General features: G+C 45.7%; 1 protein-coding gene across 6 annotated transcripts in view; it reads left to right on the forward strand.

Moving 5' to 3' along the window:
• Positions 1–16,941, forward strand: part of DCDC1 (doublecortin domain containing 1) — a 751,262-nt gene that overhangs the window by 174,869 nt on the left and 559,452 nt on the right. For all 6 annotated transcript variants that reach the window (XM_068260478.1, XM_068260480.1, XM_068260479.1 and 3 more), the window contains one exon: positions 6,549–6,754. In XM_068260478.1, the coding sequence (XP_068116579.1) occupies positions 6,549–6,754 (206 nt within the window). The remainder of the gene's footprint in view (positions 1–6,548; positions 6,755–16,941) is intronic.

A 16,941-nucleotide genomic window follows, 5' to 3' on the forward strand; every position in this document is an offset into this window, starting at 1 on the left:
CCCACAGAGAGTAGTGTTGGCAGCCACAGAGACCTGGAAAAACTGGATGGAGACTTTAAGTCCCTTCCAGCAGGATGTCCCTGAAGGAAAGCCTGAAGGGGTGATGTTTGTACCACTGCCATTTCGTCTCCAGATATTGCAGATGTTCCATTCCCACAAAAATGCTGGACATCCTGGGGCCACCAGAACACAGGACCTTGTTGCTAGGTGTGTAGGTGTGCTCGGTGGCCTTCATTGGCAACTGACTGCAAGGAGTATGTTAGAGAGTGTGCAGTATGAGCAAAAAGCAAACCCTCCCGTCTGGCACCTGTGGGAACGTTGCAGCCTTTGCCCACCCCGAGTAAACCATGGACCCATTTGTCCATGAATTTTGTGGGTGAGCTTCCGAGGTCTGAGGGCATGTCGGTCATTTGGGTGGTAGTCGACCGTTTCAGTAAAATGGCCCATTTTGTGCCCCTGAAAGGACTCCCCTCGGCCAAGGAGTTGGCCGATCTTTTCATCATCCACATTTTCCGGCTACATGGCATTCCGGAAAACGTTGTGTCAGATCGTGGAGTCCAATTTGTTTCTAAATTTTGGAGGGCATTTTGTCATCAAATGGGCATGGAACTGTCATTTTCGTCGGGCTACCACCCACAGACCAATGGTCAGACTGAGAGAATTAATCAGTCATTGGAACAGTTTCTAAGGTGTTATGTTGCGGATGCGCAAAATGATTGGGTCAAGTTCTTGCCGTTTGCAGAATTTGCGCGCAATAATTTGAAAAGCTCTTCCTCTGGATTTTCTCCGTTTCAGGTGGTAACTGGAAAGTTGCCTAAGTTCTCCCCACTGCCAGTAGCTTCCACTCCGTTTCCAGCTTTGGAGGCTTGGCAAAAGTCATTTAAGAACATTTGGGGGATCGTGAAAAATAATTTGGAGAAGGCTTTTCAAAGTCAGAAAGGTCAAGCTGACAAGAAACGCTCCTTAGAGTGGAAGTTCCGGCCAGGAGACTTGGTCTGGGTGTCCACACGTCATTTGACCCTGAAACAGCCCTCACCCAAGTTAGGACCCAGATTTGTGGGCCCTTTTCCAGTGACCAGGAAGATCAACAATGTTACTTACGACATTGATCTCCCTGCCAGCATGCGTGGTGTAAGATCCTTTCATGTGTCCCTGCTTAAGCCAGCAGTTCATGTAGGTTCCACTCCTCCTCCTCCTGTGATGGTAGATGACCAACCTGAGTAGGAAGTAGAAAAGATTTTAGACTCACGTGTTGTACAGAACTCAGTGCAGTATCTAGTTCACTGGAAAGGGTATGGTATTGAGGAGAGAACATGGGTACCTGAGTGTGGCATGCATGCGGATAAATTAAGGAGGGAGTTCTACGCTTTACATCCTGAGAAACCGGGTAGGAGCTGTCCGGAGTCCACTCCTCAGGGGGGGTACTGTGAGAAAACGCGGAAAAGCCGCCGCGAGTACTCAGAGTAAGGTGGCTGATTCCGCGTTCAACATGGCAGCTTGCGCGCATGGGCCTGCATCCACTGGCCTGACGGAGCGTGGAGAAACCGCCGCATGCCCAGTGAACAAGGCGGCGGATTGCGCGTCCGACGCGGCGGTTTGCACGCATGGGCCTACCACTAGCAGTATGGCTAAACGCGGGGAAACCGCCGCATGTTCTGACAGCGGTGCGGCTGGCCCCGCGTTCAAACCAACAGATGCATTACAACACATGTCTGGTTTGGCTGGGACTGATATTCCACACAGGTTCAGAAGGACGCGCTTGCGCGCTGAGAGGCAGAGCCTTTATGGCAGTCAGAAGGGTGTCAGCTGATCTAGCCGATCAGCTGACAATTCTATCAGGTTTCATTGGTCCAGCACTTAGGGGAGGCGCTGGAGAGCGCTTGTGTATATATACTGGGTGCTGGTCATTTCTCTGGTGTCTGGCGTTGCGATCACTACGTGGTAGCACTCAGACCTTGTCAGTAATCAATAATGTGGTATATATCTGCATTCTCGGTGATACTGGAGATCACCGGTAATCAGACCCTCTCTGTGTTACACCGATCGTTACAGTATTGTTCTACTCAGCAGGAGATAACCACAAGACAGTGCACCAGAGATAATGACCAGTCTCTACAGAAAATAATCTAACAGAAAATCAAACAAAAATCTAGCAGAAAATTGTATGGTGTGTACTAGGCATAAGCCACCCTTAACTGCAGATATAGATAACTACTTATTTTAATAATACATAGTTTTAATTACTCTAACTGTAAAGAACCCTTTCCTAAATAAATGGCAAAAACTTTTTTCCTCTATGCACTGATCACAAGCCTAGAGGCAAAAAGCTAATCTGCCAAGCTTTTATATAGGGACACACCTATAACTGGCTACCTATACTGGGGCCAGGGGCGTAGCAAAAGGGGTTGCAGAGGTAGCCACCACATCGGGGCCCTTGGGCCAGAAGGGCCCTCCCTCAACTACAGTATTAGCTCTCTATTGGTCCTGTGCTCATAATAATCACTTCTATAGATACTTTGAATAGTGGTAATTATTAACAAACTGTTCCCCATCCCCTTCTTGCACCGCTGACACTGTTATGCAGGAGAACAGAGGCGCCAAAAGGATAAAAGGAAGCTAAATGAGCTTAAAAACCAAATTCTTGGTAAATAGAGGAGGTAGTGGTGGACTTACCTCCTCCAAGTAGACACACAACGACTGTAGTAAAGACAGTCAATTTTTGTTTATGAACTCCAAATATGCAATGCGTTTCACAGATTTGATCCTGCTTCATCAGGCAATAACAAATGAGCAATAGCATATGTGATCAGTAGAAGAGCCAGGCACCTCTGTGCTCTGTGCTATTGCTCCTTTGTTATTGCCTGATGAAGCGGGATCAAACCTGCGAAACGCGTTGCATATTTGGAGTTCATACATAAAATATAATGGCCTCAATTCACTAAGATCATGCTGAAGATAATAAGGCAAGAGAAAACTTACCTCCACATAGTGAGAGAGTTATCTTATCTCTTCATTCCTTAAAGTGACTCCGAGCTCACAATAAAAAAGAAAGTTGAACTCACCTGGGGCTTTCTCCAGCCCAGTGCTGGTCGGGAGGTCCCACGACGGCGTCCTGGCTCCTCTCCAACACCCCGATCCGGAATGGCTGACAGGCCGCAGCCCGGGCGACACTCTCCCGAGTGTCGGGCTGCTCCTTCCGCGTATGACGCGGATGACGTCACACGCCGGCCGCCTCGCGTCATCACGGCGGCCGGCGTGAAAGTACTGCGCATGCGCGCTTTAATCGCGCATGCGCAGTACTTTTACGCCGGCCGCCGTGATGACGCGAGGCGGCCGGCGTGTGACGTCATCCGCGTCATACGCGGAAGGAGCATCCCGACACTCGGGAGAGTGTCGCCCGGGCTGCGGCCTGTCAGCCATTCCGGATCGGGGTGTTGGAGAGGAGCCAGGACGCCGTCGTGGGACCTCCCAACCAGCACTGGGCTGGAGAAAGCCCCAGGTGAGTTCAACTTTCTTTTTTATTGTGAGCTCGGAGTCCCTTTAAATTACCTCCTCTGTAGTTAATTTACCTCCTCTGTAGTTAATTTACCTCCTCTGTAGTTATTTTCACACGCAGTTAATAAACAGCCTGTCTAACTCTGGAGAACTCTGGAGTTATTTTAAGGATTGAAGAGTTAACTTAAAGACAGAAGAGTTAACTTTAGGTTTGCCTGAGGTAAAATGTTTCCTGAATACGACATGCCTCATCACCATGGTGACCACTCTATAAACATTATTAAAGACAGGAGATAAGCTTAGTGAATTGAGGCCATTGACTGTCTTTACTACAGTCGTTGTGTGTCTACTTGGAGGAGGTAAGTCCACCACTACCTCCTCTATTTTCCCAGAATTTGGTTTTTAAGCTCATTTAGCTTCCTTTTATCCTTTTGGTGCCTCTGTTCTCCTGCATAATATTGAGTCCACCCTGGGTGAAGGGTTGAACCCCCTTTTTCTCATCTACAGAGAGTGACATCTTATTCCTGAGTGGGGTCAGGAAAATCTCCCCACCTGCCTTCACAGTGGTTGCCTAATGGTAACCCTGGTTTGTGAGTATTAATATTTACTCTATCTACTAATTATTTACCAGTACATTACACTATTGGGGCTCTTGGTGTTCCTTGTTTTTTACCTCTGACACTGTAGTTACCATTGGCAGGTTTTGGTGCGCCGTATCAATTGTTATGTACAGAGTGCTTGGGGGGCCCCATTGTAAAACTTGCATTGGGGCCCACAGCTCCTTAGCTACGCCACTGACTGGGGCACCTATACCTGGCTACCTATACAAGCTCACCTATACCTGGCTACCTATACTGGGGGCACCTATACCTGGCTACCTATACTGGGGGCACCTATACTTGGCTACCTATAATAGGGACACCTATACTGGGGACAGCTATACCTGGCTATCTATTCTGGGGACACCTATACTGGAGGCACCAATACCTGGACACCTATACTGGGGGCACCTATACCTGGATAGCTATACTGGAAGCACCTATACCAGGCTACCTGTATTGGGGGCACCTATACCTTGCTACCTATACCTTGCTACCTATACTGGGGGGCTAAATACCGCATCACAAATAACATTCTCAAGCCCATGGGGGCAGGCATAATTTTTACACTCTTGTTCTGGGGGAAATTTAGCTTAGAAACTATCTGCACTCACCCTCTACGCCACAAGATGCATGCTTGTTCCAGGTGTGTGATTCACAACTGCTGAAGTCAAAAGGTCAGCTATTAAAAAAGGAAGAAAGATCATGCATCCTCCATGTTCCTCTTACTTGAGGTAGTCTCCAGTTAATGAATTGGGTAGGGACTGTAGGTTCATTCTTAACCTGAAAAATCAGAGGGACACTGTGCCTCCAGTGTCACCTCTGTTCCCCTGTGCCTTCAGCGTCCCCCTCTGTGCCACCTCTGCCCCTCCCACTGTGTCACCTCTGTCCCCCTGTTCCCTCAGCATCCCCCTCCTTGCCTGCAGTGCCACTCTCTGTGCCACCTTTGCCCCTCCAACTGAGTCGCATCTGTCCCCCTGTTCCCTCAGAATCCCCCTCCTTACCTCTAGCCCCCCCCCTGTGCCACCCACCACACAGTGGGAGTTTCTGGACACCCTGTACTCCAAATAGAATACTGTTTATATGGTTGCAAAGAAGTGAAATTTAAGCTTATGTCATTTTGGAATTCTTACATGGCTACAAATTAAAATGAAAATATTAATATTAATTACAAGTCTGTGTAATTATGCCATTTTGGGGATATGCTGTCTAATAATCTAATTACTCTCCCACTGTGCGCCCACTTCCGGCACTTAGCCCCACCCCCTGCAGTCAAGTGCTACAGTGTATTGGAGATACAGAGTGCCACAGAAACGGCGCAGCACTTAGCTGTAAGGGGGCGGGGCTAGGCGTCAGACGTGTGCACACAGAGGCAGAGTTAGGCTTCAAACACTGCTGAAGTATGTATAATTCATTAGAAGAACACCATGCACAGCATGTTTCGTTTAGACTTTATAGTCTCTTTCATTTAAGGAAACTTTACCTAATAAAGGGGTCAAAATGTCTGATTATTTTTTTTTAGTTTTTATGTAATTGGTGAGTTAACCATGTGTTGTTATTTACATTAGGCAACTTTCACACTGCATCCGTTGCAAAGCGATACAATTATATGTCAATTCTATGCTCACATTGATGCATCAGCAGTTTGGCAGTTTCCAGCAAAATAACTTACCTGACAACCAGGTTTTTGTGGCCCCAAGCAGCATATAATTTGTGGCAGAGGCCCCTTCTCCTGCAATAATAGGTAGCCAAAGGTGTTACCTCCAAAAATAGCTACCCCTTCAGTATAGATAGTGTAGCTAGGCACAGGTGCACTACGCCCAGTATAGGTAGCCACCCCCAGTATAGATATCCAAAGGTGCCCTCCACCATAGGGAATTGGTATCAATGGGGTTATGTAACTTCCTACTGCCTCCCCATCCCCAACATCCACAGACCTGCAGATCAGGGATGACCCAAAGAGAGGAGAGGGAGGCAGCAGGAAGCTACATACACCCAATGATACCAATATGACACGGGGAAGCAGCAGCAGCCATACAAGTCACAGACAGGGTGACCCTGCCAGCATGGGAGGCCCCTGCTGTGGGTGAGGCCCCAAGCAACTGCTTTGTTCGCCTTGCTCAAGCTGTACCCCTGCGGACAACATGCATGTTTACAGTTACAGTGAAGCATACTTTCAATGTACAGTACTGTATGCTGCTTCGCATTGCACTTAACGCGTGATGTGACTTTTCAGCACTGTTGCATTGCGATCATATCAGAATGCAACAAGCATTGTGTGAAAGCTGCCTTAGGAATTTACACAAGTTAATATCTTCTCATGACATGATTGCCCTTGTGAGGTATTGGCTACAAGTGTTAGTATGCCATAGTGTAAACTGTATAACCATAAGTAGAGGGCATACTTACTGGTCTGGTAATAAAATATTATTTTTTGTTGTTGTTGTGTTGCAGACAATGTTGTGCTGTCTGGCAAAATGACGTGGACTATGAATGGTCTAACACTGCCTGGCCAATGGAAGATAGGAAAGATTAAAGGTACCACATCTAAACATGGTCAGGCATCCTCTGCAAGCTCCACCAGGAGAATTCTGGTGTTTGCAAATGGCACAGGGAAAGATGGCCAAGCTGTCTCTGCAACACTGGAGCAAATGGAAGAGGTAAGCAAATGATATTCTGTTTGGAGAATTACTCTGGACACTTGTGTGCTAATAATTAACCCGTAAGGGAAAAATATATATTACTGATTACTCCAGTGTTTTCCCTTCGTCACTGCTCTGAAGTCCTGCATGCTACACTTCCTACCTAGACTCTTAAGGTGGCCATGCACTAGCAGACGGCTGCCTGACCTACCCAAAAGATTCCTCTCTGAATGGACTCTGATCGGAGAGGGATCTATTGCCTCCACACACTGCCACAAGCACATCACTTTGCAAATGAAGAGTAATACACCAAGGACGTTCTCTTTTCCTTTTGTCCAACCAGCAAGGGTACCTTCATAAAAGTTTCATCTGTAACATGTTATATTTTCTTAAGTTAAAATAGCTTATGTGTTTAAAGGGAACCTAAACTGAACTTAAAAATAGAACTTAACTTACCTGGGGCTTCTACTAGCCCCCTGCAGCTGCCCTGTACCCACGTTGTTACAGAACGATCCTCGTCCCCTGCAGCAACTGAGGGTTTTTTCGGCAAGTTTTTATTGGGGCCAAGTGGATGGCCACTGCGCCTGCTCAGCCCTGACTGCACGCGTATTCGATCACGCTCTCGCCGCCAGTAGCACCCTGCACATGCGCAGTACAAGAAAATCTGGTACTGCGCATAAGCAGGATACTCCCGGTGACAGGAGCGGGATCGAATACGCGTGCGGCAGGCCTGTACAGGCACAATGGCCATCGACTGGCCTGGTCGCTGCTGCGAGGAGCCAGAGGATCATTCCGAGACGGCACGGGCACAGGGTGGCTGCAGGAAGTTGGTAGAAGCCCCGGGTAAGTTAAACTCTTTTATTTAAGTTCAGTTTAGGTTCCCTTCAAAGTCTATTTCAGTACTAAATCTTACAAACGCATACAATAGAAAGGAAAATACCGTAAATCGCTATACATCCCCTTTAAATGCATTTGACCACAAATGATAAACAGCCATGTGCTAACACTGAGGTGTGGATACCCAACTTATGAAGACGATGCTTGTGGTCCCGACCTTCACAGCTGCACACTACCAGCTTTCTGTATTGTTAGGCTTGAGGCTGTATTGTTATGAAAATGCTCCATTTGTGGCTCTATTCAGGAATACATCAGGAAGAGGCTTGCTAATGCCCTGACATTTTTCTGCTGGTAGCTAAGTTGTGTTTAGAAACTGCCTACATTAACATGCGTGCCTGGGACAATCCCTTATTGTATTAGGTTCCCACTCCTGTCATTCCATTCATCTCCTTCTTGGTCATCACACACATCCCATAGCAGCAGCTTCCTGCTCTTTGTTGATTGAGTTGGTGTGTCTTTGGTTTTCAGTGTCTTATTCTCATTTCCATCATATAATTCAATGCAAGCCTATCAGCGTTGTCAGTATTTGCAAGGTGATGTAAGTGGTTCAAGCTGAAACCCATGGTTCAGAAAAAATGTGGCAAATGGTATCTGCCTTCATCCCAGGCAGAGTGGCTGCTTTAAATAAAAGTTCACATACATACGTTATTGATCTGTTTAAAATTGTTTTGAAGTTGCCACTTCCTTGGCAATTCTCCTCCCCATTTCCAGAGCAAGAGGCAGAGCTCTGTCTGAAGTTAATGAATCACTGGACCATCTGTAGTCCCTTGTGGAAGGGGCATGGACCATAATATCTGAGTCCGGGACTGTGCAGCATGGCACAGTTCCTGCATCTATAGAATATGTGTTGCAACCGCTACTCCCAATCCATTTCCTTGAAGTCAGGGACTCTTTATAGACCTCATGCCTAGACATGAACGCAATCTGTAGACTGTAAAACCTCATGTCATGTTAAATACAAAGAAGACCAAAGAAATTATTCTGGACTTTAGGACCACCAAAAAGACCACTCACCTACCGCTAATGATCAATGCAGAGGCTGTGGAGAGAGTTTCCAGCTTCAAATTTTTGGGAGTCACCATCGCAGAGAACCTGTCCTGGGCTGACAATGCTTTAGCTCTAACTGGCAAAGCACAACAACGCCTCTACTTTCTGAGAAAACGAAGGAGCGCTAACCTCCCACAGAAGCTGCTGGTTAATTTCTACAGATGCACTATAGAAAGCGTTCTGACAAATTGCATGACGGCCTGGTACAACAGCTGCATGAAGGCTACTAGAGAAGCCCTGCAGCGAGTTGTTAAAACAGCAGAAGCCATTATTGGCACTGAACTACCATCACTAGAACTTTTGTATAATACTCGCAGCGTGAGAAGGGCCAAAAACATTATCAATGACAACACTCACCCTGGAAATGCCTTGTTTGAGCTCCTTCCATCAGGTAAACGTTTTAGATCAATCCGCACACACACAAACAGACTGAAAAACAGCTTTTTCCCATCCGCCATAAACTTGATGAACTCTGAATCCTCTCTGAAATAATTAACACTGTGTACAAATTGTTTCAACATCTGTAATACGTAACCTGGCATATGTGTATAATTTCTTCTTTTACTTGTTACTATCACTATGTTCCCTATATGCACCGTGGGGTTTTCATGAAAAGTAATTTCGTTGTGTTACACAATGACAATAAAGTGAATTGAATTGAATGTCTACACAGAATGAAGAACTTGACTTTTATGTTGCAATGTGCTGTATTTCTGTTCTCAATTAAAGTATTAACAGGGTGTGGACAAGGTTCTCGAGCACTAGAGGTGGAAATCCCCCCCCCCCCCAAAAAAGGTGCACCCCCAAAAAACAATTGTGCCCGCCCCAGTATAGGTAGCAAATGGCCCCCCAGTATTAGGAAGACCCCCTGCCTAGTATAGATAGCCAGATGTGCCCCCAGTATTGGCTAGCTCCCTCCCCGATGTAGATAATCAGATGTGCCCACAGTATAGATAGTCAGATGTGCTCCGATATTATGCAGCCCCCTCTCTCCAGTATAGACAAACATGCACCCTGTATTAGGCAGCCTCCCTGCCCAGTATAGCTAAATGTCCACCTGCATTAGGTAGCCTCACTGAACCATGTGGCCGAGGCCATACCATGTGCTCTGAAGCAAAGCGTCAGCAGCCAGCCCAGCCAGGATCCCCAACACAGCCTGACAAAAGTCCATATAAAAGGGACAATAGAAAGCTGCAAGGAACCATACCTAGGTGAATGGAAGAGTGACATAAACTCCCAGAAACTCACTGTATACCAATCACTGCAGAGTGAGTAAACAATGGCCCCGTATCTGGAGAGGCTACACCACCCCAAAGACAGACAGACCCTGAGCCTGTACCGTCTGAGTGCCCAAAGCCTGAAAATAGAGACAGGGAGGCATGGACAGGCATGGAAGCTCTGTGAGGAGCCCACTTCCTGCTACACTGCAGCAATGGATGAGGCCCACTTCCTGTTACACTGCAGCAAACGCACCTGTGAGGACTGCCCGATTCCAGAGAATCTCAGCCCACATCCAGGATTTCACCTCCACAGATGAGAAGAGGAAACTCTACATTCTACTGGTGGAAGAGGAAACTACAGTGGAAATAGCTGCCTGGTATGTCACTGCCTGCCACCAACTGAGAGGAAAATGATGCCTCACGGACTATATACCCCTTATACTGCTCCCTATACTGTCCTCACCCCTATGGACTATATAACCAAGCCCAATATCCCCCACACCCTTATGGACTGTATATTCCAACCCCCTAATGCTAATGCTTTGCTTTGGCAATGTTACATGTATTTGGTCCTGCCAATAAAGCTTATTTGAATTTGGCCTCCCTTCCCAGTATAGCCAGGGGTGCTGCTAAGGTTTTTGTGGCCCACATAATTTGTGCCCCCCACAAGGGAGCAGCACATGAAAAATAGGCTTGGGCATGACATGATGTGGGTAGAGCCAACTGCATGATGCCATCATGTTAATATGAACCAAAAATCTCTGAGGAATGCCATGAAGAATTAAGGCCCAGTGTAGGTAGTCCGATGTCCTCCCCTCCACCCCCCGCCCCTTCCCCGCCACAGTATAGGTTGTCAGGTGTCCTCCACTCCCCCCTTCCCCACCCTTGCCCCAGTATAGGTAGTGAGATGTCCTCCCCATGCCCCATCCCAGTATAGGTAGTCAGTTGTCCTCCTTTAGTTTTGGTAGTAATTTCCCACTTTAAAGGCAGGAAGCTTGAACTTAGGCTTAAAGGGATACTGTAGGGGGTCGGGGGAAAATGAGTTGAACTTACCTGGGGCTTCTAACGGTCCCCCGCAGACATCCTGTGCCCCCGCAGCCACTCACCGATGCTCCGGCCCCGCCTCCAGTTCACTTCTATAATTTCAGACTTTAAAGTCTGAAAACCACTGTGGCTGCATTGCTGTGTCCTTGTTCCCACTGATGTCACCAGGAGCATACTGCGCTGACACAGACCATACTAGGCCTGCGTAGTACGCTCCAGGTGACATCAGCAGGATCGAGGACATGGCAATGCAGGCGCTGTGGTTTTCAGACTTTAAAGTCTGAAATTCCAGAAGTGAAGGGGAGGCGGGGCCAGAGCATTGGGGAGTGGCTGCGCGGGCACAGGATTTCTGCGGGGAACCGTTAGAAGCCTCGGGTAAGTTCAACTCATTTTCCCCCGACCCCCCCTACAGTATCCCTTTAAAGGAAACCTGAAGATACTTAAAAAAAAAAAAGATTTTCACTTACCTGGGGCTTCTGCCAGCCTCCTGCAGCCATCCTGTGCCCACACCATCCTGGAACGATCCTCCGGTCTCCAGCAGTGGCTAAGTTTTGGTATCGCCGACTTGCAAGTCAAAGGCCCATTGGTTGTCGACTTTCAAGTTGGCTATACCGAACCTTAGCCGCTGCTGGGCACCAGAGGATCGTTTCAGGATGGCGAGGGCACAGGACGGCTGCAGGAGGCTGGCAGAAGCCCCAGGTAAGTGAAAATCTTTTTTTTTTTTTTTTTTTTAATACATTTTTTATTGAAGATTGCCAAATAAAGTTAACAATGTGTCCAAAATACATCATTAAAGTCAACATTCAACATATAAAATCAAGTCTTCAGTATTTCCCTTTTCATGAGATATATTTCGAGACAACAACAATATACCAGGCATTTCCACTCATCAATATTTTGTATGGTGATGATATTATATCTTCATAAGTTGGAGCTGACCCATCATCAATGTATTATATAGCAATCTTGAGAACACAATCAACATTACTCCTCTATCCCTACAACTATGTACAATTCGGTGTCTCTGCCCCTAATTCTCTCTCTCGCTTAGTGTTTCACCCCCCTGGCGGTATGAAAAATTTCGCCAGGGGGCAGCGCAGCAGTTTTTTTTATTTATTATTTTTTTTAAATCATGTAGCGAGCCCAGGGCTTGCTACATGATAGCCGCTGCTCAGCGGCATCCCCCCAGCCCCGCCGATCGCCTCCGGCGATAGGCGGTCAGGAAATCCCGTTCAAAGAACGGGATTTCCTGGAGGGCTTCCCCCGTCACCATGGCGACGGGGCGGGATGACGTCACCGACGTCAGCGACGTCGGGACGTCATTGGGAGTCCCGAACCACCCCTCGGCGCTGCCTGGCACTGATTGGCCAGGCAGCGCACGGGGTCTGGGGGGGGGCCGCGCGCCACATCAGATAGCGGCGGTGGCGGGGGCCAGCGGCGATCAGAGTGCTGTCGCAGCTAGCAAAGTGCTAGCTGCATCCAGCAAAAAAAAATTTATGAAAATCGTCCCAGCAGGGCCTGAGCGGCACCCTCCGGCGGCTTACCCCGTGTCCAGCATGGGGTTACCGCTAAGGAGGTTAAGTGTCTCATTATGTATATTATTATTACTATCACTACTCACTCCGGTTTGTCATATTAGTTCAGACTTCTAATTTTCCCAAGTAACCTCCTATTTTTTGTTTCAAGTACCAGGTAGTATCTTGTAAAGGTGACATCACACTCACAATTTGTTCCCTGGAACATTCTCTTTCTAGGAACTTTCTCCATGTCTGAAAAAATTTCTTTAGTGAGTGTTTGTTTTCCCGTTCTAGATTCAGACATTCCAAGTGCATTAATTGACTTAAAACTTCTTTTAACATATTTATAGTAAAAGTAGTAGGGGAAAGCCACTGTCTCAATATAAGTTTTTTAGTAGCCAGTAGTGTCAAGTGCTCGAATCTGGATAAAGACTTATTTTGATCTCCATTGAAAAAGTCAGCGCTGTGCATTAAACAAAAGAGAGGATGAAGGTCTCTATTATTGTCTGTAATTTTTTTAATTAATTGAAGAGCCATTGTCCATAGTAGCTGGATGGTAGGACAGCTCCAAAACATGTGGTTTAAATCTGGGGACGTGGAAGAACATTTAGGGCATCCATGCAAGTCTGCCGTAATTCCTAAATGACGGTAAGGGCCTTTAATTGGAATGTATGCTCTATGTATAACCTTGAATTGCATCTCCCTCCAGTCGGCACTGATAATACTAGTACGAGTAAGATTCCAGGCCACACGGATAGATTCCTGTGCTTCACTTACAGGGACCTGGGCCAGAGTGGCCCATTTATGAATATGTTCAGTAAATCCTCGTCTCCCTGCCACTTGTCTATCTCTAATAAATGTATAGATCCATGAGGGTGATTGTTTACTGTTTAGTCCTGCTAACATATTTTCAAAACCTTGGACTGTTGACAGAGTCCTTCCTCTACCCACTGTTGATTCATAATAGCTTTCCAATTGTTTATAATAGAAAGCATGATTTTTCAAAAGTGGAAAGCGCTGAGTAGATTCAGCAAAACTACACAGGGAGCCTGTAGGCGTCAGGAAGGAAGACAGACATGTAATACCTCTTTCTGCCCATGATTGGAAAGCTTTATGTAGATTCCCTGGTACAAAATCAGGGTTTCCACAGAGGGGAGCGCGGGGAAATAAGTGACCCACTAACCCAAATAATTTTCTAGTTTCCCTCCAGGAGATTATAGTGTCTCGTATAACCAGATTCTTTTTGATGTAATCGGGTAGCTGGAAAAGTCTGGAGTGAAGAATTCCCTGTAAAGAGTACAGAGCAATCATTTCAGATTCTAGTGTCATATTAGAATAAAAAGAGGTTCCTCCTAGCCAATCTCTCACATGTCTAAATAATGAAGCTAAATTATATCCCCTGATGTCCGGGAAATTAAAGCCCAGTGTTTCCACTGATTTTTTCAACTTAGATAGGGCAATTCTGGGTTTTCCTCCAACCCACAAAAATCTTACAAAGGCTGATTCCAGAGTTTTGATGTCCCTGTGACGCATTAATATAGGTATAGTTTGGAGGGGATACAGTAAGCGAGCAAAGCTGATCATTTTGATTAAATAGATTCTACCACTCAAAGACAATGGTAATTTTTCCCACTTAATTAGTTCGTTTTTAATTTTTTCAATTAGGGGAGAGTAATTAAGATGATACAATTGACCAGGGTCTCTTGGAATTTTTATACCTAAGTAGGTGATGTATTTGTTAGCTAGTTTAATCCCCGTTTGAGTTACCCATAATTTATACTGATCATGTGCTTTTTTATTTAAAAAGAGGAGTTCACTTTTATGATAATTAATGCTTAGTCCGGAGAAAGACCCAAAGGATTTAATATGCATCACAGTTGCAGCCAGATCTTTTCTAGGGTTGGAGAGAAACAATAAGATATCATCCGCAAACAGGGCGGATTTTACAGAGCAAGAACCCACTTTTATGCCATCAAATATATCTGAAGATTGCAAGGAACGAGACAGGGGTTCCAAAGCTAGATTAAATAACAGAGGTGATAGTGGGCACCCCTGTTTCTTGCCTCTTCTCAAAGACATACTCGGGCCTAATCCTTCCACCAAAGACACCTTAGCCTCAGGAGAATCATACATTGCTTCAATGTAGGATACAAAGTGACCCTTGAATCCAAAGCCCGACAATACCCTGCGTAACCATGTCCATTCCACGCTATCAAAGGCCTTCTCGGCATCAAGCGCCAAGAAGGCCTCCGATCCAGTACTAGGCCCGACAACCTGCAATGTTCTAGCACAGATAATGCAGTTCGCACATTAGTGACTGCACTACGCCCCTGTACAAATCCCACTTGATTTTCTAAAATTAAATCAGGAAGAATTTCCGCCAATCTACTAGCCAATATTTTAGAGATGAATTTAATGTCCTGATTCAGAAGCGAGATCGGCCTGTAAGAGGCAGGATCTTGTATGTCTTTACCTGCTTTTGGAATTAGTTTGATGTATGCTAAGTTTGCCGTGGGGGGGAATGATTGTGTTCTGAGGATTTTATTGTACATGTTTTTAAGGCAAGTCGAAAGCTGGGTTTTCAGTAGTCGATAAAATTCCGAAGTTAGCCCATCTGGGCCAGGGGCCTTGCGTAAAGCTGAAAACTTAATTACTCGTTCTACTTAAGCTTGAGTGATATCAGCATTTAAAATCTCCAAATCTTCCTCACTAATTTGTGGAAGTTTAATTTTGTTTAAGTAGGCCTCCATATCTTCAACCCGTCCATCTCGTGATTCATATAGCTTCCCATAAAACGAAGTAAATACATCTAGCACTTCTTCATGGCCCACTCTTAGCTTTCCCTGCGAATCTTTTAGCGAGTGAATGTGACTAGGAGACCACTCAGACTTAGTCAAATTTGCCAGTAGCCTGCCTGATTTATTAACCAATTTAAAGAATTTAGCAGCTCTATGTGATCTAAATGTTTTGTCATATCTTTCAAGCCATAGGTCACTTTCCCTTTTTGCATGGATCCAATGTTGTCTATTTACCTCGGTAGGACAATGTATGTAAGTCAGATAGGCTGTTCTTGCTTTATTACATTTTTGAGTATAGTTTTCTAAGGCTTTTTTTTTGAACTTTTTAACATAACCAATAATACGACCCCTCAGTACAGCTTTTGCAGTTTCCCAATAGAGAATAGGGTTATCTTGGTGTGCCCGATTGTCCTCCGAGTACTCCCACCACCAATTCGTCAAAGCTGTTGTAAATTGTTCATCATCATAGAGATAATTAGGAAATCTCCAGCCTTCCCAGGAACGTTTTAAGGCTCCTAAGTGGAGGAGAGCCTGCACTGGGGCGTGGTCAGAGATGACCATTGCTTTGATTTCAGATGCAGTAACTTTCGTTGTAAGGTTTGGGGAGACCATCACTAGATCTATCCTAGAGTGTGAAGAGTAAACTCCGGAGAAATGTGTGAAGTCCCTTTCCAAAGGGTGTAAATGACGCCAGATGTCTACTAGCCCCGTTTCGTCTAAGAACATTTCAAGTTGTCTGTCTTGCTGTCTCACAGTCACATCCACCCGCGTATATAACATTCTCCTATCTTCCCCAACTGAGGGGACAGCATTGCAATCTCCAGCTACAATAATTTTAGAATGCATGGGGGTCTGCTGTATTTTACTCGACAAAGTTCTGTAAAAGGACTCATTATTAGTATTTGGGGCATAGATTCCCCATATGCAAATTAGTTGCTCTTCTACCAAGATTTCTACCTTCAACCATCGCCCCTCAGTCTGGTCCACTTCACATGAAACTATCTTGTCAGAATTTTTTTTATTAAGTAATAGTATAACACCAGCTCTCCTTCCATTAGAGGGGGAGCCTATTGCTTTGCCTACCCAAAATTTTGACATCCATTTGATCTCATCTTCCCGGAGATGTGTTTCTTGTAAGATCGCACAATCAACCTTCATTTTATGCAGATGTCTCAGTACTTGCGTACGTTTTTGTGGCGTACGGAGGCCTCGTACGTTCCAAGTAGTTAACTTAAAGGCACTAAGGGGCTACCCTTCAATGCCCGGGGACATCCGAGCTGTGCCCACCAGACAATTGCCAGTATATCCGGAGTGTAATATATAGACCCAATACATCTGAGAGAGCTTTCATTCTTAATATGATACTTCATATTAACCGTGGCAGAGACACCGAAACCTCAACTATAAACTTCCCCAACCCACCCATTCTTAACCCTGGCGCTACAGGTGATAGAGCAGCTAAACCAAAAACCTAGGTCCCGCTCAATCAGCTGCAGCAAAGTACTAGTTCCCGAACGGAACACCTCAGTAAAGAAATTTACATCATTTTCTGACTTCCTTTTTTCCTGGCAAGAACCAGTAAATAAAAGATAACATAGCAGAAATAATAAAAATTTACCACTTAACGAAGTGGCAAATCAGAGCTCAAACTGTAGGAGATATCCTCCTACATAGGTAAGCAA

The sequence above is a fragment of the Hyperolius riggenbachi genome, chromosome 11 (genome assembly GCF_040937935.1).
Source record: "Hyperolius riggenbachi isolate aHypRig1 chromosome 11, aHypRig1.pri, whole genome shotgun sequence".
Classification (NCBI taxonomy): Eukaryota; Metazoa; Chordata; class Amphibia; order Anura; family Hyperoliidae; genus Hyperolius; species Hyperolius riggenbachi.